The sequence below is a fragment of the Oncorhynchus keta genome, chromosome 34 (assembly GCF_023373465.1).
Source record: "Oncorhynchus keta strain PuntledgeMale-10-30-2019 chromosome 34, Oket_V2, whole genome shotgun sequence".
NCBI classification, from domain to species: Eukaryota; Metazoa; Chordata; class Actinopteri; order Salmoniformes; family Salmonidae; genus Oncorhynchus; species Oncorhynchus keta.
In genome coordinates, this window is record NC_068454.1 from 31,169,965 (window position 1) to 31,194,076 (window position 24,112).

Sequence of the window (24,112 nt, forward strand, 5' to 3'; positions counted from 1 at the left end):
CCGCCTCCACCACCATAGAAAAGGTGCGGTGTCGATAGGGAGAGCCCGAAAGGCAGGACCAGAAACTTGTAGGCCACATCCTCAAAATGAAATCTCAGAAACTTTCTGTGGGGAGGATGTACAGTATAGCCACATCTTTCAGATCTATGGACGTGAACCAATCACTGGGACGCACCGACTGCAATAGCCAGCGAAGTGTCAGCATTTTGAACATGCAAACCTTGAGGTGGTTGCTCTTAGGTAGTAAGAAGTACCAGCTGCACCAACCGCTCTGTACTTCTGACACGGGCACCACCTGAATAGCCTGTTGTTGAAGGAGAGAGGAAATCTCCTCTCTAAAGACAGGCGCTAGGACCTCGGAGACCATTGAGTAATGACACCACGAAAAGGAGGAGGATGAACTGCAGACCGTACCCTTTTGTCACTGTCCTCTTTACCCATGGTGAAACTGTGCATGCCACTGGACGGAGCACACTGCCAGTCTCCCATACATTATCTCCTGAATGGGCAGAGTGCCACCCTGAGGATTGGGGTAATTCGTTTTTTATGCCATCCTTGTTTTCATATCTACCACTCTTGACAACCGTGTCTGAATGTGAGAAAGGAACTGTGTTTATTTTGGTGTGAAAAGGAGAGCTGATTCCTATTTTTGTTTCTCCTTGAAACGGGCCGGTAAGGATTACATAACAGAGCCAAATAACCTTATCCAAATACAGTGCCTTTGGAAAGTATTCAGACCACTTGATTTTTTCCACATTTTGTTACGTTACAGCTTTATTCTAAAATGTATGATTCCACCCCCCCGCCATCAATCTACACACAATACCCCATAATGACAAAGCAAAAACAGATGTTTAGACATTTTTTCTAATTTAAGACAAAAATCGGAAATATAACATTTACATAAGTATTCAAGCTCTGTCAGTTTGTTTGTGGAGGGTCTTGGCACAACTATTTTCACGTCTCTCCAGAGATGTTTCGATCAGGTTCAAGTATGGGCTCTGGCTGGGCCACTCAAGGACATTCATAGACTGGTCCCGAAGCCCCTCCTGCATTGTCTTGGCTGTGTGCTTAGGGTCATTGTACTGTTCCAAGGTGAACCAACACCAAATCTGAGGTCCTGAGTGCTCTGGAACAGGTTTTCATCAAGGATCTCTCTGTACTTTCCCAGTCCCTGCCTCTGATAAACATCCCCACAACATGATCCTGCCACCACCATGCTTCACCGTAGGGAAGGTTCCAGGTTTTCTTCAGACGTAACGCTTGGCATTCAGGCCAAATAGTTCAATCTTGGTTTCATCAGACCAGAGAATCTTGTTTCTCATGGTCTGAGAGTCCTTGAGGTGCCTTTTGGCAAACTCCAAGCGGGCTGCCATGTGCCTTTTACTGAAGAGTGGCTTCTGTCTGGAAACTCTACCATAAAGGCCTGATTTGTGGAGTGCTGCAGAGATGGTTGTCCTTCTGGAAGTTTCTCCCATCTCCACAGAGTAACTCTAGAGCTCTGTCAGAGTGACCATTGGGTTCTTGGTCACCTCCCTGACCAAATCCCTTCTCCCCCGATTGCTCAATTTTGGCCAGGTGGCCAGCTCTAGGAAGAGTCTTGGTGGTTCCAAACGTCTTCCATTTAAGAATGATGGAGGTTCACTTTGTACAGAATAAAAATATTCCAAAACATGCATACTGTTTAACTAAAGTAAAACTGCAAAAACAATGTGGAAAATAAATTATATTCATGTCCTGAATACAAAGCGTTATGTTTGGCGCAAATCCAACAACACTTCATATTTTCAAGCATGATGGTGGCTGCATCATGTAACGGGTATGTTTGTCCTCGGCAAGTACTAGAGAGTTTTTTTTAGGATGAAAAGAAACGGAATAGAGCTAAGGAATGACCTAGATACAGTTTAGACTTAAATCGTATTGAAAATGTATGGCAAGACTTGAAAATGTCTGTCTAGCAATGGCCAACAACCAACTTGATAGAGCTTAAAGAATAATACAAAAAAATTCAAATATTGCACAATCTAGGTGTGCAAAGCTCTTAGAGACTTACCCAAAAAGAATCACAGCTGTAATCATTTCCAAAGGCATGAATTGTCTCAGGGGGTTGAATACTTATGTAGTCAATTCGTTTTATTTTTCATAATTGTTTTCTTCCTCTTTATTTCACTTTGACATTAGAGTATTTTGTGTATATCGTTGACAAAAAATGACAATGAAATCCATATGAATCCCACCTTGTAAGAAAACTAAATGAAAACTTTCTGAAGGCACTGTATATAGCAAGATATGGTAAAGTCCATTCTTCTTCTGAAGAGTACAAATTAGGCTGTTTGAGAAGGTTTGAATTTCAAGCAACCTGCATACACATTGTACAATAGACCGACATAGCTACTGTAGTAGATCCATGTTGTGTACTGGAAAATCTTAGTTGAGCATGGGTGTCAGCATTGTGGTGCTCATGTGGATTTCCTTTCTTTTTCGGCCAATCCCTACTTCGCACTTAAAACATATTTGTTTGTTTTTAATTTCCATGGTTTTTACACCGGAAGGTGATTATACAAAATGATACAACATTTCCACATGCAAAAGGTGTCTTTCGAAAATTTAAGTTGAGAAGACGTGTTTAGTCACATATAATTTAATGTCCAAGGCCCGGTTTCCCAAAAATATCTTAAGACAAAGTTCATCGTTAGAACCTTTGTTAAATCTTCAGCTGTTTCCTAAAACCACCGTTACTAAAGTTACTAAACCACATAGCATATCATTACAGCAGTATGTACCGGTATGTTAGCTAGCTACCTAATGTTAGTTGGCGACTAATATATTGAACTTGCCAGTATATTAACTATATTGTATCAAACTAACTACCCAACGTTTATTGACTTGATTATTCCCATCATTCATAGTTTAGCTAAGGTCTATAGTCGTTGTGCGTTTTTAATGGACATTTGGGTACCTTCGTAAATTAGCTGTGTCTATCTACTCCGATTTCAGAGCACTCTCATCTGAGTGTATTTGTGCAAGAATGCAGAATAAATTATGAATTTACGAATACTCAACAATTGGTCAAGTTGCACTTCCTAAGGCTTCCACTAGATGTCAACCGTCTTTAGAAACTTGTTTGAGGCTTCAATGTTGTAGTGGAGCCGAATGAGAGGGGAATGAGTCAGGTGTCTGGCAGAGTGCCACAGGCTGGTCACGCACATTTCATATGAGAGGGAGCTGCGTTCCTTTGCTTTTCTGAAGACAAAGGAATTCTCTGGTTGGAACCTTATTGATGATTTATGTTAAAGAAATCCTAAAGATTGACTCCATACATCCTTTGACATGTTTCTAAAGGACTGTAATGGAACTTTTTGACATTTCGTCTGCAACTAGTGAATGCGCTTTGTGAGTTTTGATTTGTTTACGAAACGCGCTAACAAAATGAGCTATTTGGACATAAATGATGGACATTATCGAACAAATCAAACATTTATTGTGGAACTATGATTCCTGGAAGTGCATTCTGATGAAGATCATCAAAGGCAAGTGAATATTTATAATGTTATTTCTAACTTCTGTTGACTCCAACATGGAGGATATATATAAATGTTTTCTAAGCGCCGTTCTCAGATTATTGCATGGTTTGCTTTTTCCGTAAAGCTTTTTAAAAATCTGACACAGCAGTTGCATTAAGGAGAAGTTTAAATCTATAATTCCATGTCTAACACTTGTATTTTCTTCAACATTTATGATGAGTATTTCTGTAAACTGATGTGGCTATGCAAAATCACTGGATGTTTTTGGAACTACTAAACGTGACGCGTCAATGTAAACTCAGATTTGTTTATATAAATAGGAACTTTATCGAACAAAACATATATGTATTGTGTAACATGAAGTCCTATTAGTCATCTGATCGTCAAAGGTAAGTGATTCATTTTATCTATATTTGTGCTTTTTGCGACTCCTATCTTTGACTGGAAAAATGGCTGTGTTTTTCTGTGGCTTGGTGGTGACCTAACATAATTGTTTGTGGAGCTTTCGCTGTAAAGCCTTTTTGATATCAGACACTGTGGCTGGATTAACGAGAATTGTATCTTTAAAATGGTGTAAAATACTTGTATGCTTGAGGAATTTTAATGATGAGATTTTTGTTGTTTTGAATTTGGCGCCCTGCACTTTCACTGGCTGTTGTCATATTGATCGTAAACATACCAGTTTATGTAAGTGACTCTCAAAGTACTGATAAGTTTGCCGAGTGAGCATTTGGAAAGAAATCCCTGCAAATATCTGTGGGAGTTCCCCCAGAACCCCCTCCAGTTTATTACTTGTTACTTCTCACTAAAGGGACCTACGGAGGATGTCTTTTGGACCTCTTTTTATGGTCCTGTCCGGACCGGCCACCTTTTTTTTTTTCGACGTCCACAGACGTGACTCTCTAAAAACACGTGAGAAGTTCATTTTTTGCTAACCCTAACCCTTTTCATAACCTAATCCTAACCTGATACCTGAATGATCCTATCCTGCTGCTTAAGTTCTCCTAACCTGCTACGAAAAAGTCGTAGCTGTATCCAAGTGCCGTGTTTTCAGGGAATCTTGTCAGATTTTTGGTCCCATCTGGACCAACATCCGCAATATGCATATTTTCAACATCCGGAAAATACATACATTTTAAACTTCCTGAAAATATGTCTTTTCACCTTTCATTTATAACCTAAAATTATCCGAACTTCAAAAGTCTGGAAAATACATATTTTAAACATAATTGTGCTGACAAGGTTCAGATTTTTGAGAACACACTGAAAAGTAACTTGCCACGGTTGTTCAGTCAGCTCAAATTTGGATTAAAATGTCATGAAGAAAATTGCATTAACAAAGGGCGTGTACTGAATTAATGCATCATAATGTATTTGTTTTTTTATTTTTTTATTTTTTATTTCACCTTTATTTAACCAGGTAGGCTAGTTGAGAACAAGTTCTCATCTTGCCAAGATAAAGCATAGCAGTGTGAACAGACAACACAGAGTTACACATGGAGTAAACAATTAACAAGTCAATAACACAGTAGAAAAAAAGGGGAGTCTATATACAATGTGTGCAAAAGGCATGAGGAGGTAGGCGAATAATTACAATTTTGCAGATTAACACTGGAGTGATAAATGATCAGATGGTCATGTACAGGTAGAGATATTGGTGTGCAAAAGAGCAGAAAAGTAAATAAATAAAAACAGTGTGGGGATGAGGTAGGTGAAAATGGGTGTGCTATTTACCAATAGACTATGTACAGCTGCAGCGATCGGTTAGCTGCTCAGATAGCTTATGTTTGAAGTTGGTGAGGGAGATAAAAGTCTCCAACTTCAGCGATTTTTGCAATTCGTTCCAGGTAAGGGCTGGACTTGTTCTGGATGCTCCAAGAGTGACGTGTTATGTCTCGTATGTTGATCAGGCTAATTGGATACCATGAAATTAGGGAGAAAAGGGGGTAATTTAAAAAAAAAAATTTTTTTTAAAGCTAGCTACATAGCATGTGTACACTCACTGCAATGCACAGCAGATGTGCATTGGCCAGATTTAGATTCAACATACTTAGCAAAACCATTTGTTTTATAATCTAGTTTGTGTTGTGAGAGGCTGGTCTTGGTTGAGGAAATGTAGGCTAAGTAGCAGTTGTTTGTGCTGAAACTGACATCTGGTTGCAGTTTCCCAAAGTTGTTGACTATGAACTTTACTTAGCTAGCTATGCTTTATGGAAGAATGTAGCTAGCTAGGATATATTGTCAATGTTGAGTTGTGGTCTACGATCTATACAGTTATGCAACAGTCTCGTTGGCTAGTAGCTAACAGGCTAGCTATAATAGCAGCCAAGGACATAGCTATATTTGTGCTCTGGTTTAGTTTACACCAATGACTTCATTCATATAAAAACCTTCTATAGCAAAATATAGCTACCTCCTTTGCTTGTAGCTTGCTTCTCATTCCTACAATGCAGTGCCGTTTTCTGTCCCCAGGAAATATCAGATCTTATTTAGTGTAAAATTTGAATTCCAAAAGGCTTTAAATATAAGGTCAGGTGTCCTTTACCTTAAAAACACCAAAAATATGGATCCTGAAAGGGAATTCTATGTATTTTAAACACTTGACAGTGGATGTAAGCGGTTTGCCATGTCCCCAGGTGTTAATCATCAACTTCCACAAGAAATATTAGCCATAAAATAATGAAATGATTAAAATCTTTCTTCATTATTTTATAGTCCTAGTTAAAGTCTCTTTCATCAAAAAAAAATTATCATGATTATTGCATTTATTATTATTTTATATTTTATGTGTGTCCCCGATATCACTTTCCACACTTATAGTTTGCTGTAATTCTCCATTTAAGAAAACAACCCTTTCCTACAATGACACCAATTATTATTTGGTGGGAAAACTATGGTGTATAGAAAAAATACTACTACTGTTCAAAAGTTTGGGGTCACTTAGAAATGTCCTTATTTTTTAAAGAAAAGCACATTTATTGTCGATTAAAGTAACATCAGATTGATCAGAAAGACAGTGTAGACAATGTTAATGTTGTAAATGACTATTGTAGCTGGAAATGGCTGAGTGATTTTTAATGGAATATCTACATAGTCGTACAGAGGCCCATTATCAGCAACCATCCCTCCTGTGTTCCAATGACACATTGTGTTACCTAATCCAAGTTTATAATTTTAAAAGGCTAATTGATCATTAGAAAACCCTTTTGCAATTATGTTAGCACAGCTGAAAATATTTGTCCTGATTAAAGAAGCAATAAAACTGGCCTTCTTTAGACTAGTTGAGTATCTGGAGCGTCAGCATTTGTGGGTTCGATTACAGGCTCAAAATGGCTAGAAACAAAGCACTTTCTTCTGAAACTTGTCAGTCTATTGTTGTTCTGAGAAATGAAGGTTATTCCATGCGAGAAATTGCCAAGAAACTGAAGATCTCGTACAACACTGTGTACTACTCCCTTCACAGAACAGCTCAAACTGGCCCTAACCAGAATAGAAAAGAGGAGTGGGAGGTCCCAGTGCACAACTGAGCAAGAGGACAAGTACATTGGAGTGTCTAGTTTGAGAAACAGATGCTTCACAAGTCCTCAACTGGCAGCTTCATTAAATAATACCCGCAAAACACCAGTCTCAACGTCAGCAGTGAATAGGCGACTCTGGGATGCTGGCCTTCTAGGCAGAGTTGCAAAGAAAAAGCTATATCTGGCCAATAAAAATAAAAGATTGAAATGGGCAAAATAACACAGACACTGACAGAGGAACTCTGCCTAGAATACCAGCATCCATAAGTCACCTTTTCACTTTTTCCACCACTGACTTTTTCCTGATAGAATACTAAAACAATCATTTTTTCCCAAAACGTTTAAGGTCCAAATTGCATTGCATAGTAGGAATGGCCCAGCTAGCTCCTGTTGTGCAGCAATCGAGTTGCTGGTCCGGTTTTAGAACTGAGATTCAGCTGAAAAGATATTAGCATTGTCAGAAATGCTACAAAAAAGTAGCACATCTTTGGTTCTCTATTGGCACACGGGAGCAGTAAATTATACATGTAATTAAAGCTGTTGCCCTTACAAATGTATTCAGTCCGAAAGGTGGCAAGTCTAAGGGTCACTTTATGGATGCTGTAATCTTGTTCTTATCCAACACCTAGATATTGAGCTAGGTTGGGACAAGAAATTGAATTTGTTCTTAATGCTAAAGACCCCGTTAAAAATCTGGTATTTGGTTCTCGGTAATTCAAATCAAGTTGATTTTGCCAAGTTATGTCGACATTGGTGTCCTATTGGCTTAAATATGATAGTAGGGAGATTTGAATTTAACATTGAGCTTCAATTAATCCCTACTATATAATGTTACACCGAGTGACCGACTGCACTGTTCCTTGGTGTCTTACTACCCCATACATACACCATCATCAGTTTCATCACTGCTCTCGTTATGACAGGCAGTGCAACTTATCACAAATAAGTATACAACTACCACAATAATGGCATTACATCATGTTCATTTAACCTGGACTGTCCTGATGCCCTGTCCATTATCTACTTGTGGTCATCTTCGGGAGAGAAGTGCGTCACTGTAGTCTGTCTCTCCTCCTACAATGGGCTATTGAGAGAGAGAGCAGCCCTAGTCGTGACAGCAGAGGGAGGAGTGGGGGAGGCAGGGATAGAATAGGTTGGCCGCTCTCAGAGAAAGCATTCATGTCTATTGATGTTGTATAGGGCATTTCTCCTGAATGAACTGTTCCATATTGCACAACTCAGGTACAAGGTGTCCCTCTGGCTAGGATGATACGCACATCAGGTGTGTGTTTGTGTGTCAAGTGGGTGAAGTATGCGTGTGTGTGTGTGTGTGTGTGTGTGTGTGTGTGTGTGTGTGTGTGTGTGTGTGTGTGTGTGTGTGTGTGTGTGTGTGTGTGTGTGTGTGTGTGTGTGTGTGTGTGTGTGTGTGTGTGTGTGTGTGTGTGTGTGGAGAGGATAGAGGTTGTCTGATGGTGCAGTAGCTTACTGCCAGGGTTGTGTTCAGTAGGGAGAATAGACTTTGAAGCCTAGTAAACCTTGGCCTATGTTCTGTTGCACAACCAAGTTTCATCTGGGACAGAACAAAATTCGAAAAATAATAACTTTCTATGGATCCAAGATTTCAACAATTTCAGTATTTCAATCCGAAACGTTTTTTTTTTACATGGCACACTTCATTACTTTGCATGTTGTCATGATTTTGGCCTGGGGGGTAGGTTTATGACAGTCATAAATACCTCTTCCCCCCCTTTTCCTCTCTCTACCCTACTGAGGTTACATTTAGAAAAACCCTTGGTTAACATAGATTCTGGGAACGTCAGAATGTGGGGGGAAATGAACTATATTCTGGTAATCTGACAAATGGAACATATGCGGTGGTACTTATTGAATATGATGTCAGTTCGGTTGTCATCTGAGACATTCTCATCAATGATAAGATGACATAAACTCTACAGTGGAAAGTCTACACATTAGAGTTATCAGATTCACGTGGAATTGTTGTTCAATTGAAATGTTTGAATATGAAATTATTTGTGATGGGATGAAATGTGATCTTAGCTTCTAAAATGTGAGATTTGGGTTTTCATAAGATATGGCTCTGCTCAATCAGTGGCCCGCCCTGTGAAGGGACAAGGGCTATAAAACTTTTCAAACGCGCTCCCTTCCTATATAAGCCCTTGACGACAATATAACTTTCTGTTCCAATGATGTGAGGACGATGGTCCAATGTCAGAATGATTCAGATAATAACTACAGAACGAAGCCAACATCAGCGTGAGCTTGGTTGCGAATGGTATGAACTTTGAACTCTTAATCACTACAGAAGTGATACCTCCTAGACGTTGAGTTAGCAACAGCAGATGCAACGAGGGTTAGGAAGGAACAGACAGCGTATCCCGTCTATCACCCAACGACGTTACTACAACGTATCCAAATGACAACCAGAGACATTCTTCAAAGGACTCGGTTTGGCAACATGGCCTTCCATCTACCACCAACCTACCGAAGCGCAGCTCAGAGCAAATATTTATTGCATTTTCCTTTTCCAAATGGGGGGTAATTTAGAATGCATCAGGTACTGTATTTACGATTGCACAGCTTCGCCTTTGTTCGTGTCTTCCCACACCTTCACTCAAACCCAGCCCCTTTTCTTTTGTATATCAAGCTGTCATATCTGTTCCGCCCGCTAGGGACATTTTCCTTTATGATGTAATTTGCAATCAATTTATGATTTAATTATGTGTATGGGTAATTCTGTGTGATTAGTTAGGTATTTAGTAAATAAATAATTAAACCCAATTTTGTATTGCTGATTCAAATTGTTGCCAGGGTTCGTGCCGATAACCAATAATTTAGAACTTTCAGATGAGACTGAATTAAGATGAGGATTAATATTGACTGCTATTGATGTAAAATATTATTTTTATTCGGAAGATAACAGCTCTATAAATATTATTTCGTGGTGCCCGACTCTCTAGTTAATTACATTTACATGATTAGCTCAATCAGGTGATATTATTTTATAGAATAGCATGTCATATCACTTAATTCGGCGGCATAGCCAAAGACACGACAATGTTATAACAAACAAAAAAATATTTTTGTATAGATCCAATCATAGAGCAAGTGTTGCCTTGAGAAGTGGCACCATCCATTTTCTGGGCTGTGTCTATAGGTGGGACTTTGAGTGATGAGGATGAGACTTACCCCACCATGGGTCCCTCTCGGTCTAGACTGTACACCTGTCTGGGGTTCAGCAGGTACTGGAACTTTCTCAATACCCTGCAGGAGACATAACAGCAGTATTAGAGTTACTGCACACACACACACACACACACACAAACTGACAAACTCACAAACTGTCTGTGCACAAATGGAGCCAGAGAGAGAGGGAAAGTGAGAGAGAGAAGTAATACTTCACGGATACAAAGACAGAAATATAACATGTAAAGAAGCACCATCCAAATAGTACAAGTTTTACTTAAAAGCACCGTCTACAGTAAATGTTCTGCTCCACAAATGGTCAATATCTCTATAGCTTACTGTGCCCAATGACACAGTAGTTTCCTGTAACCTTGAAAAGCGGGAGATGCATCAGAGGGCTATTCTATTGAAGCCTCCACAGTGCTCTTCATGGAGCCTTGCACTGGTAATTGTGTTAGCTTCCGATCCCCACACAGCACTTTGGTCAGAGTGAGAACAGAGGATGAAGAGGAGTGGGTAGAGGAGACAACGGAAAACCGACAGCTAGGTTAGAATGTGTCACGATGAACTAACCATTTGTCCTAGAATGCAACTCATACTATGTACAGTAGTGTGGCAGATTACTTGGGCAGTAAACGTGTTAGGATACTGTTATGAATGTGTCATAAAGAACACTTCAATTTAAGTGTTACCAAGTTAACCCAAGAAGAGAAAATAGTAGAGATATACTACTTAATTTAAGAGAACTGTATGTCATTTAAAATGCTCATTTACAAAAACAAGACCAATCAGTGACACCAACATTTCCTTATTTACATCAAAGGGAGAAATAAATAGTCTTGCTTTTGGTACTCGGAGAGTAAATGCATATTTTTGTTATGAGAACACATCTATTAATAGAGAATAATTCTACCTTTAAGTGGTATTTAAGACTATGTTGCTATGGTGATGGTGTTTCTGAAGCCAAAATAGTGTCCTCACAGTGCTATGAAAAGCATGGTGGGAGGACAGAGGAGAGAGAACTGAAACAGTGAACACATTCATTTACAGCCAAAATGGCACTTGGGACTTTAGGACTGTGTCGGAACAGCGAAATGACCATAATTATTTACCAAATTTAAAATCCTCTGCAATTACAAAGCCTTAAAATTCTTGAATGTAGTCATTGTTGTTAGCAATGTTAGCTTCACATTATTTAGATAATATGATGAGTAGCTAGCCAAAGGTTTAGAACACGTTGGCAGTAGCATTACAAGACTCTATAAAACACTTATTGCAGGAGTGTTTCAATCAGAGTGAATAATCTGAGACGTTCTATGTCAGCCATTCTCAACTGGTGGACAGCGCTCAGGATCCGGACCCAGAATGGGGTCAATACGGACCACGGGTCGTGACCAAAAAATAAATATTATACAGGACCTTCAAAAAGTATTTAGACCCCTTCCCTTTTTCCAAGTTCTGTTACGTTACAGCCTTATTCTAAAATGGATTATATAATAATAATGACTAAGCGAAAACAGGTTAAGATATCTTAGCAAATGTATAAAAAACAGAAAAACCTTATTTACTTAGCTACCCAGACTCTTTGCTATGAGACTCAAAATTGAGCTCAGGTGCATCCTGTTTCCATTGATCATCCTTGAGATGACTATACAACTTGATTGGAGTCCACCTGTGGTAAATTCAATTGATTGGACATGATTTTGGAAGGCACACACCTGTCTATATAAGGTCCCACAGTTGACAGTGCATGTCAGAAAAAACCAAGCCATGAAGTCGAAGGAATTGTCTGTAGAGCTCAAAGACAGGATTGTGTCGAGGCACAGATCTGGGGAAGTGTACCACACAAGCACTGAAGCTCCCCAAGAACAAAGGGCCTTGTTCAGGGAGGTGATCAAGAACCCAATGCTCACTCTGATAGAGCACCAGAGTTCCTCTGTGGAGATGGGAGAACCTTCCAGAAGGAAAATCATCTCTGCAGCACTCCAACAATCAAGCCTTTGTGCCAGTAAAAGGCACATGACAGCCCGCTTGGAGTTTGCCAAAAGGCACTCAGAATATGAGAATCAAGATTCTCTGGTCTGATGAAACCTACATTGAACTCTTTGGCATGTCTGCCAAGCATCATGTCTGGAGGAAACCATCTCTACGGTGAAGCATGGTGGTGGCAGCATCATGCTGTGGGGATGTTTTTCAGCGGCAGGGACTGGGAGCAAAGTACAGAGAGACCCGTGATGAAAACCTGCTCCAAAGCGCTCAGGACCTCAGACTGGGGTAAAGATTCACCTTCCAACAGGACAACGACCCTGGCTTCGGGACCATTCTCTGAAAGTCCTTGAGTGGCCCAGCCAGAGCTCGGACTTTAACCCGATCCAACATCTCTGGAGAGACCTGAAAATAGCTGTACCGCGACACTCCCCATCCAACCTGACAGCTTGAGAGGATCTGCAGAGAAGAATAGGAGAAACTCCCCAAATACAGGTGTGCCGAGCTTGTAGTGTCGTACCCAAGAAGACTCAAGGCTGTAATTGCTGCCAAAGGTGCTTCAACAAAGTACTAAGAAAAAGGTTTAAATACTAATACTAATTTTCATGTTTTTTTTAAAACAAATTCTCATAAATGTCTTAAAAACAGTTTTTACTTTGTCATTATGGGGTATTGTGTGTAGATTGATGAGGGGAAAACTATTTAATACATTTTAGAATAAGGCTGTAACATAACAAAAAAGTCAAGGGGCCTGAATGCTTTCCAAATGCACTTTATATACGGTACCTGTCAAAAACTTTGGACACACCTACTTATTCAAGGGTTTTTCTTTATTTTTTTACAATTTTGAATTTTGTAGAATATTAGTGAAGACATCAAAACTATGAAATCACATATATGGAGTCATATAGTAACCAAAAAAGTGAAACAAATCCAAATATATTTTATTTTATATGGAGTTTTTCCTAACCACCGTGCTTCCACACCTGCATTGCTTGCTGTTTGGGGTTTTAGGCTGGGTTTCTGTACAGCACTTTGAGATATCAGCTGATGTACGAAGGGCTATATAAATACATTTGATTTGGATTTGATTTGAATCTTTCTGGGTAAGTCTCTAAGAGCTTCGCACACCTGGATTATAAAATATGCACGTTACTCTTAAAAATATTATTCAAGCTCTGTCAAGTTGGTTGTTGATCATTGCTAGACTGCCCTTTTCAAGTCTTGCCATATTTAAGCCAATTTAAGTCAAAACTGTAACTAGGCCCCTCACGAACATTTAATGTCGACTTGGTAAGCAACTCCAGTGTATTTTTGGCCTTGTGTTTTAGGTTATTGTCTCCCAGTGTCTGTAGGAAAGCACACCGAACCAGGTTTTTCTCTTTTTTTTGCCTGTGCTTAGCTCTATTCTGTTTCTTTGTATCCTAAAAAACGTATTAGTCCTTGTTGATGACACACATACCCATAACATGATGCAGCCACCACCATGCTTGAAAATATGAAGAGTGGTACTCAGTGATGTCTTGATTTGGATTTGCCCCAATCGGAACACTTTGTATTCAGGACATAAAGTATTTTTCTTCTCCACATTTTCTGCAGTTTTACTTAAATATTTTGTTTCTGGACAGGCACCCTTTTTTCACTGTCATTTGGGTTAGTATTGTGGAGTAACTACAATGTTGTTGATCCAGCCTCAGTTTTCTCCTATCACAAACATTAAACTCTGTAACTGTTTTAAAGTCACCATTGGCCTCATGATGAAATCACTAAGCGGTTTCCTTGCTCCCCAGCAACTGAATTAGGAAGGACTCCTGTATCTTTGTAGTGACTGGGTGTATTGATACACCATCCAAAGTGTAATTAATAACTTCACCATATCTGCTTTTTTGTTTTACCCATCCAATAAAAGGTGCCAATTTGGCTCACTCAGGTATCATATGAACACACATAAGACATGGCAAAATATGTAGAATTGCAAGGAATTAGCTATAAACCTGCAAAACAAATTTGCACTATGTCAAAATTGTCAAATTGCAGGAAATTAGCTTTAGAATGGCAATATTTTCTTTGTGCCAACAAGAGGGGAGTGAACAGTTTGGGGTCACATGTGTCACGAGATAGGGGGGTTTGTTACTATGCCGATAGACAATATCCCTCCGGACCTTTACCACCTAGGAAATGTGTGCTCTGTCACTTACCGCTCCCCTTGTCTCCCGCCACTCTTTGGGTTGACCAGGACCAGGAGGGGATGTGTGCCTGGGAGAGGAGTGATCTGGACAGGAGAGCAGAGACAGTCTAATGAGATGATCTTGTATATCCATAGATACACAATCAACATTTTAGCCGGCCATGAGCTAACACAACAGACTCCAAGGCTCTGAAGATGCTCTGGGCTCGATTCACTCACCTGCAGTGCTTGTCCGTCTCCTGTGAATTTGAAGCTTTGACTCGGGTCGTCAGGGCTGGTGCTGGGCGGGGAGTCCCCTTCACCCCGCTTCACAACAGAATGACGGTCCTATAGACAGATAGATAGGCCAGCAGGCATAGAGACACATAAATAGACAGAAATATAAATGTGTTAATGCGTATATGAATTGTGACAGAGAAATTGGACAAAAGATGTATATCACAGATGGCCGGTGGCACCTTAATTGGGGAGGACGGGTGCATAGTAATGGAATGGAATAAATGTACCTCAGATACATGGTTTCCATGTGTTTGATATCATTCCATTCACCCCATTCCAGCCATTATTATGAACCGTACACACCTCAGTATACTTTTGTGGGTCTATGATTATATATTTCAAGGTTTTTTTTCAGCATTGAAAGTATTGGAGATAAAACATTTAGAGATTCAGAGTGTGATTTACGGCGTGTGATCTCACCAGGACTACAGGGCAGATGTAGGATGGGAGTAGAGTGTGGTCTCTAAGGGCTCCTCCATCACACTCTGGTTTCATGTTGGAGGCACACTTATTATGGAGCTGATCAGGAAGGAGGATGAGGAGGATGGAGGGAGGGAGGAAAGGAGCAGAGAAGGAGTAGAAGAAGGAGAAGAGTGGAAAAGAAAAACTAAAATAGGTATTTGACACAGTGCCAGATATTGCAGAACAGTACCAGATATAATGTAAAGTACAGTAGCTGCTTCTAAGACTGAGGATGAATAAATGCCTGCTGTGATGCTACAGAGATGAGCACATTACTAAACTATATATACAGTATATATATATAAATTGACAACCCTAGAAAGATCTTTGAACTCCCCTTACTGGTGGTTTGAGGTACCACAGTTTGAATTTTCATCTGAGCATTTACCTAATGGGGACATCTAGTGGACATATAAGGTAAAGTAGAAATGAGAAAATAGGTAGATTACAAACTATTCCCGTGAACTTCCTCAGGTTCATTGTTATCAACAGAAGCTCTCTGAGGCATTTGAGGCACTATGAACAGAAACATTGCCCCAATTCTAGGAGTTCTCCAGTAGAGGGGAGTGCGTACAGGGCCATAATCAGGGTTTGAGTTTTAGTGAAGCTTTCACTTTGTATTCGTAGGCATTACTAATCAACCTCCGCACAAACAGACATCAATGGAGCACACAGATGATTGTATTAATCACTTACGATTCTATATTAATATCAGTGATGTAGTGGTAAAAACAAGCTGGGTAATGGGTAAACTATCAACTCCAGTGGGTGATCGAGATTAAGACAAACAACAAACGATATAAATGAAAACATATGACATTTTTAGAACTGTATTTTTTGCATTTTAATATGACACGGTCGCCAGTTGTACGGTGTTTCCTCCGACACATTGGTGTGGCTGGCCTCCGGGTTAAGCGAGCAGTTTCCCGACCCCTCCAGTCTCAGCCTCCAGTATATATGCTGCAATAGTTTATGTGTCGGGGGGCTCGGGACAGTCTGTTATATCTGGAGTATTTCTCCTGTCTTATCCGGTGTCCTGTGTGAATTTAAGATTTGGACCTGAGCCCTAGGACCATGCCTCAGGACTACCTGGCCTTGATGTCTCCTTGCTGTCCCCAGTCCACCTTGTCGTGCTGCTGCTCCAGTTTCAACTGTTCTGCCTGCGGCTATGGAACCCTGGCCTGTTCACCGGACGTGCTACCTGTCCCATACCTGCTGTTTTCAACTCTCTAGAGACAGCAGGAGCGGTAGAGATACTCGGCTGATCGGCTATGAAAAGCCATGAAAAGGCTATGAAAGGCTATGAAAAGCCAAATGGCATTTACTCCTGAGAGTAACCACAACCACTGTGATTACTATTTTCTTCTGACTCTGCTGGTCATCTATGAACATTTGAACATCTTGGTCATGTTCTGTTATAATCTCCACCCAGCACAGTCAGAAGAGGACTGGCCACCCCTCATAGCCTGGTTCCTCTCTAGGTTTCTTCCTAGGTTCTGGCCTTTCTAGGGAGTTTTTCCTAGCCACTGTGCTTCTACACCTGCATTGCTTGATGTTTGGGGTTTTAGGCTGGGCTTCTGTGCAGCACTTTGTTACATCAGCTGATGTAAGAAGGGATTTATAAATACATTTGATTGATTGATTGATGGTCAAGAAGCAGTGCGGCTTGTCAGGGTCGTGTTTCGGTGGATTTTTTATTTATTTTTTAATTTACCTTTAATTTACCTTTATTTAACTAGGCAAGTCAGTTAAGAACAAATTCTTATTTTAAATGACGGCCTACAGTGGGTTAACTGCCTGTTCAGGGGCAGAACGACAGATTTGTACCTTGTCAGCTAGGGGATTTGAACTTGCAACCTTCCGGTTACTAGTCCAACGCTCTAACCACTAGGCTACCCTGCCGCCCCAGGATGCGTGGCTCTCGACCTTCGCCTCTCCTGAGTCCTGCAGCGATGGGACAAGACTGTAACTACCAATTGGATATAATGAAAAAAAGGTAAAAAATAACATTTAAAAAATAATAATACTAGCCAGAGCAATTCAACATTACTGAAATAGAAGTCTCTGCCGGCAGCTAGCCACCCGACTGACTGACACATTTTTAAGCAACTATTTTCCAAGTCATACTCCGAGAGTTGCTTTTTGTTTGTTTGGGGATGTCTGTAGACGCGACACGAGTTGCGGGCAGTTCTAAAGTGGCCTTTTGTCTGACATCTGGCAAACACACTGTCAGCAGCTTGCTTGCTTGACCGAGCTGGGGTAGTTCGTTTCACGTCTCAGGCCCTCGGCCTGTGCTGCTAAAAATGCAAATCTGCGAAGCAAATCCAGGGGACGCAGCCGAACATAACGAAAAAAAACTGTTCATGATTCCACTAGTTCGCAAAGAGGCAGTCGCGATTAGAACTCAGTCAGATCAAGAATATAAGTGTTCTGAGCTTTGATCAATGCTGGGAGCAATATTTTTATGTTTACTCGTAATTGATTTTCTTTATTGTGTACAAATATATATATATGTATTATCTCAGGGTCCTCATATGTAGTTATGGCCCTGAGTGTGTACTACTTACAGTGATCTGACACCACACACAGTGTCCTCATATGTAGTTTTGGCCCTGAGTGTGTACTACTCACAGTGATCTGACACCACACACATTGTCCTCATATGTAGTTATGGCCCTACTTACAGTGATCTGACACCACACACAGTGTAAGCCCGTTAAGCCCTGGTAGCACTTGATACTTCTGTGACAGCGGTCACACTTAGTGGGAGAGTTTCCCTCCATCCACACGTGCTGCATAGCCTGGAGGGAGGGGGTGGGAGAGAGGGAGAGAAAGAACGAGAAAGATAGTAGAGACAGTAACAATCACGAGGTCACAACAGTGCTAAACGTGCTATATTTAGTGCCAGATATCTACAAAATAAAAGGCCTTCTGAAAGGCATCATCTGCTAGTGAACCAGTGAAGTGGAGCTGAAACAGAGTAGACCTCCATCTGGAGAGAGAGAAGGGGGCCTTAGAGGGACAATTTCAAGGTCTGTGAGTTCATTCCAGAAGAGGTCTAATTAAATCAGAGATTATATATAGAGACCGGTTAACAACATAAGTAGCTCTGCATGATCTCCCTGCCGCCATGATCCTGTGTGTGTGTGTGAGAGAGAGAGAGAGAGAGAGAGAGAGAGAGAGAGAGAGAGAGAGAGAGAGAGAGAGAGAGAGAGAGAGAGAGAGAGAGAGAGAGAGAGAGAGAGAGAGAGAGAGAGAGAGAGAGAGAGAGAGAGAGAGAGTGTGTGTGAATCCCTGTTCCCATGATCCTCCTGCTCCTCTCCAGTCTTTAGCACTCGGCTAACTGCCAGAACAGGTTGCTTAGCAACGACAGGGCGTTCTATTCACACAACGTTAGTCAGATGGTGGTTAGGGGTTAGCTGTGGGTTAGCTCTCAGCTTAAGGCATCACACTAAAGAGTCACTTAAGGTAGGATATTGTAGGCCTGAGTCACAGTCAAGCTCACTGACTGAGAGGATTACACTAGAATGAGTAATGCACGCAAGAGAATTGTGAGTCATATAGTAAAGTGTAGACCTACATTTCTCAATATTTGTCAAACATTTTCTAAAACATAGGCACATAATAGATACTGCAATGACACACATGACAATATCATTACTGCCTGTGTTTGTGTGTGTGTTTAGTTGTATGTATAGTACTCACATTAGTGTGTCTGCGGGACTTGGCGTAGGTGCTGATGCAGGCAGCGATATCTTTGGACACACAGCGTTCATGGACTGTGTACTTGCATACTGAAACACAGAGGTACACAGAGAGACAGTTAACCAGTGGATGAACACCAAACACCAGACCAACCCTTTCATTGAAACATGTAATAAAATGACCCAGCGATAACATAACATTTGCCTTGATAATAGATCATTAATTAGTCACGCAATCATGTTTGTTATTCACAGAATGGAGGATGGGATAACAGAGTCAGAGAGAAATAGAGACAAGCATCTGGTTGAAAGAGAGAGAGGAACTGAAAGGCACCCAGGAAGCGACAGAACAGAGAGAGTAGAGTAGTGAATGCCAACGAGGGACAGAAGTAGGGACTGAAGGAGAGAGAGAGTGGAACTGAGGGCCACACACAGACTCACTAGAGCAGCAGAGGCCCTGCTTGCGGACTCCCAGCAGCATGGTGTGGCAGTAGTTACAGTAGGCTGGCTTGTTGAAGTGCTTTAATTTCCACACATGCTGCCCATCCTCTTGCACATTCTACACAGAGAGAGAGAGAGAGAGAGAGAGAGAGAGAGAGAGAGAGAGAGAGAGAGAGAGAGAGAGAGAGAGAGAGAGAGAGAGAGAGAGAGAAAGTGAGATAGAGAGCAAGAGATCAGTGGAGAGAATGGCATGATAGACCAGAGTGCTTAAAAGAGGGCTAATCCATTTTTTGTTAAAGTAATCCATCACCACAAAAAGATCTTTCTGAATTGATTTTTTTGGAACGGCCGCCCCAAACGCACTCACAGAGACACACACAAACACTTTCTCTCTCTCCCCACAGGGATCATACACTTACTAAAATGTATGCACTCATGTATGCACTCACTGTACTGCAAGTTGCTTTAGATAAAAACATCTGCTAAATGGCATCCATTATCATATTATATTACACACACACACACACAAAGTGGCTCACCGTCTCCATGCCCAGCAGGACCAGCAGAGGGATGGTGGTGAGGCCTCCCCTGATCCACTCCTCCAGGGTGACTGTTCCGTCCCGGTCATAGTCTATCTCTTCCATCATCTCCTTCAGGATCTGGGAGGAGACGGGGAGGAAAGTCCAGTAAAGCCTTGCCAAATTGTAATACTGTAACGTTCCGTTATTTCCTTGTCACTGTAGTTAAGCTAGCCTGTTCAGGTCGACCTACTCCAACGCTCCAATATGTTGGGACCAGGGAAAACAAGACACATAAGGCTGTGTGCATTCTTACTGGTCGCAGCTCTGTAGAGTCCCATTCCAGGTACTCTGCCACGTGGACCATCTGATTGATGATGCGGTCCAGTTCCTACACACACAGGAAGAGGGCAAAACGTTAGACCACAACAACAACAACATTGTGGTAGTCTTCTTGATAATAAATGACCTCATCCACAAATAAGGCAAAGAGTGGCTACTTTGAAGAATCTCAAATATAAAATATATTTAGATTTGTTTAACACTTTTTTGGTTACTACATGATTCCATGTGTGTTATTTTGTAGTTTTGATGATTATTCTACAATGTATAAAACAGTAAAAATAAATAAAAACCCTTGAATGAGTAGGTGTGTCCAAACGTTTGTCTGGTAATGTATATTGAATTTGTACCTTTAAAACAACGTCACATGATATCCACTATAAGAAGAAGAAATAAAACGGAGATTTGATCTATCTACAGCTATTAATTCAGTCTCCCATTCAGGGTTTCAACCTAGCCTAGCCCTGCTTAACCTCAAATAGACAATACAGTGCTTTCAGAAAGTATTCATACCCCTTGACTTATTCCGCATTTTGTGGTGTTACAGTCTGAATTCAAAAAGGATTAAATAGATTTTTCCCCACACACATCGACACACAATACCCCATAATAACAAAGTGAAAACACATTTTTAGCACATTTATTGAAAATTAAATACAGAAGTATCTCATTCATATGTTAGAATCACCTTTGGCAGCGATTACAGCTGTGTCTTTCTTGGTAAGTCTCTAAGAGCGTTGCACGCTTGGATTGTACAATATCTGAAAATGATTCTTTAAAAAATTCTTCAAGCTCTGTCAAGTTGGCTGTTGATCATTGCTTGACAAGTCTTGCCATAGATTTTCAAGCCAATTTAAGTCAAAACTGTAACTAGGCCACTCAGGAACATTCAATGTCGTCTTGGTAAGCAAATCCAGTGTATATTTGGCCTTGTGTTTTAGGTTACTGTCCTGCTGAAAGGTGAATTTATCTTCCATTGTCTCTAGGAAAGTAGACTGAACCAGGTTTTGCTCTAGGATCTTGCCTGTGATTAACTCTATTCCCCTCTTTCTTATCCTAAAAAAACTCCATAGTTCTTGCTGATGACAAGCACACCAATAACATCATACAGCCACCAACATGCCTGAAAAGATGAAGACTGGTATTCAGTGATGTGTTGTGTTGGATTTGCCCCAAACAAAACATTTCGTATTAAGGACATAAAGTTAATTTCTTTGCCACATTTTCTGCAGTTTTATTTTAATGGCTTATTGCAAACAGGATGCATGTTTTGGAATATTTGTATTCTGTACAGGCGTCCTTCTTTTCACTCCATCATTTAGGTTAGTATTGTGGAGTAACAACAATGTTGTTGATACATCGTCAGTTTTCTCCTATCACAGCCATTGGTGAAATCCCTGAGCAGTTTCCTTTCTCTCTGGCAACTGAGTTAGGAAGGACGTGTTACGCCCTGACCTTAGTTATCTTTGTTTTCTAGTCATATTGCGTCACTGTTTGTTTTGTTATTTTGTATAGTTTTGTTCAGTGTTGCATTCGTTTAATAAAATAGAATGTACGCTTATCACGCTGCAGTTTGGTCTCCTCCATACAACGACCGTGACACAATAACCCACCAAACCAGGACCAAGCAGTGTGAAAAGGAGGAACAGCTCTTAATGGGGAAATGGACCTGGGAGGAGATATTAGATGGAGCAGGACCCTGGACACAGCCGGGGGAGAATCGCCATCCTAAGGAGGAGTTAGAGACAGCGAAAGCGGAACGGCGATACTACGAGGAGAAATACCGGAGAATAGAGGAACAGCGCCGATATGAAGATACACGGCGAGCACGGAAGCCCGAGAGGCAGCCCCAATAAAAAAAAATTGGGGGGCACAGGAGGAGATTGCATGAGTCAGGTCGGAGACCTGAGCCTACTCCTCGTGCTTACTGTGGGGAGTGTGTTACTGGTCAGGCACCAGCGCACTGTGTCTCTATCAGCTCCTTGTATTGGCCGGGCTAGAATGGGCATCCAGCCAGGAAGGAGGGTGCCGGCTCAGTGCTCCTGGTCTCCAGTATACCTCTTTGGCGCCGGCTCTGCGTACTGTGTCTCCGGTGAGTCTGCACAGCCCAGTGCGTCCTGTGGCAGCATCCTGTGGCAGCGCCCTGTATTTGCAGGGCGAAAATAAACATCCAGCCAGGACGGGTTGTGTCAGCTCTACACTCCAGACTTCCAGTGCGCCTCCACAGTCCAGTCCGTCCTGTGCCTGCTCCCCGCACTCGCACTGACGTGTGTGTCACCAGCCAGGTACCACCAGTTCCGGCACCACACCCCAGGCCTCCAGTGCGCCTCCAGGAACCAGTATGCCCTGTTCCTCCTCCCCGCACTCACCCTGAGGTGCGTGTCACCAGCCCAGTACCATCAGTGCCGGCACCACGCACCAGGCCTACAGTGCTCCTCGGCAGTCCAGAGCGTCCGACGACAGTACCCTGTCCAGAGCGTCCGGCGACAGTACCCAGTCCAGAGCGTCCGGTGTCAGTACACAGACCGGAACCTCCAACGACGGGCCACAGTCCGGAACCTCCAACGACGGGCCACAGTCCGGAACCTCCAACGACGGGCCACAGTCCGGAACCTCCAACGACGGGCCACAGTCCGGAGCCTCCAACGACGGGCCACAGTCCGGAGCCTCCAACGACGGGCCACAGTCCGGAGCCTCCAGCGATGGTCCCCAGCTCGGGGCCTCCAGCGACGGTCCCCAGCTCGGAGCCTCCAGCGACTGTCCCCAGCTCGGAGCCTCCAGCGACTGTCCCCAGCTCGGGGTCTCCAGCGACGGTCCCCAGCTCGGGGTCTCCAGCGACGGTCCCCAGCTCGGAGCCTCCAGCGACTGTCCCCAGCTCGGGGTCTCCAGCGACGGTCCCCAGCTCGGAGCCTCCAGCGACTGTCCCCAGCTCGGGGTCTCCAGCGACGGTCCCCAGCTCGGGGTCTCCAGCGACTGTCCCCAGCTCGGGGTCTCCAGCGACGGTCCCCAGCTCGGGGTCTCCAGCGACGGTCCCCAGCTCAGGGTCTCCAGCGACGGTCCCCAGCTCGGGGTCTCCAGCGACAGTCCCCAGCTCGGGGTCTCCAGCGACTGTCCCCAGCTCGGGGTCTCCAGCGACTGTCCCCAGCTCGGGGTCTCCAGCGACGGTCCCCAGCTCGGGGTCTCCAGCGACTGTCCCCAGCTCGGGGTCTCCAGCGACTGTCCCCAGCTCGGGGTCTCCAGCGACGGTCCCCAGCTCGGAGCCTCCAGCGACTGTCCCCAGCTCGGGGTCTCCAGCGACGGTCCCCAGCTCGGGGTCTCCAGCGACAGTCCCCAGTTCAGAACATCCGGCGATGATCCACACAGCGAGGGTCCCCAGTCCGGGGCCTACGGCGAGGATCCGCAGTCCAGAGCCACCGACGATGATCCACAGGTCAGTGCTACAAGAGCAGACTCAGTGTAAAGAAGGGGGCGGCGTCCAGAACCAGAGCCGCCACCAAGGTTAGATGCCCACCCAGACCCTCCCATATAGGTTAAGGTTTGTGGCCGGGATTCTGCACCTTTGGGAGGGGGTACTGTCACGCCCTGATCTTTGTTTTCTTTGTTTTCTTTATTATTTTGGTTAGGTCAGGGGGTGACAAGGGTGGTTGGTTTAGTTTTTGACCTGTCTAGGGTTTTTGTAATTCTATGGGGTTTTAGTATGTCTAGGTATATGTAGCTCTATGGTGGCCTGAATTGGTTCCCAATCAGAGATCCTATTTAGGTTGCCATTTTCCATTTTGGTTTTGTGGGTTATTATTCTATGTTTAGTTGCCTGTTCGCACTAGTCATACTGCTTCACGGTTCGTTTTGTTATTTTGTATAGTTTTGTTCAGTGTTGCATTCGTTTAATAAAATATAATGTACGCTTATCACACTGCACCTTGGTCTCGTTCATACAACAACCGTG

The 24,112-nt window shown here is 42.5% G+C and overlaps 1 protein-coding gene across 3 annotated transcripts in view; it reads right to left on the minus strand.

Annotated features, from left to right (window-relative positions):
• The window catches only part of LOC118366929 (diacylglycerol kinase beta), a 156,164-nt gene that overhangs the window by 68,527 nt on the left and 63,525 nt on the right, over nt 1–24,112 (minus strand). For all 3 annotated transcript variants that reach the window (XM_052493671.1, XM_052493670.1, XM_052493672.1), the window contains 9 exons: nt 20,141–20,215; nt 19,846–19,965; nt 19,307–19,424; nt 18,867–18,955; nt 17,846–17,962; nt 15,120–15,218; nt 14,640–14,747; nt 14,431–14,504; nt 10,250–10,324 (listed from right to left, as the gene is read on the minus strand). In XM_052493671.1, coding sequence (XP_052349631.1) covers nt 10,250–10,324; nt 14,431–14,504; nt 14,640–14,747; nt 15,120–15,218; nt 17,846–17,962; nt 18,867–18,955; nt 19,307–19,424; nt 19,846–19,965; nt 20,141–20,215 — 875 coding nt within the window. The remainder of the gene's footprint in view (nt 1–10,249; nt 10,325–14,430; nt 14,505–14,639; nt 14,748–15,119; nt 15,219–17,845; nt 17,963–18,866; nt 18,956–19,306; nt 19,425–19,845; nt 19,966–20,140; nt 20,216–24,112) is intronic.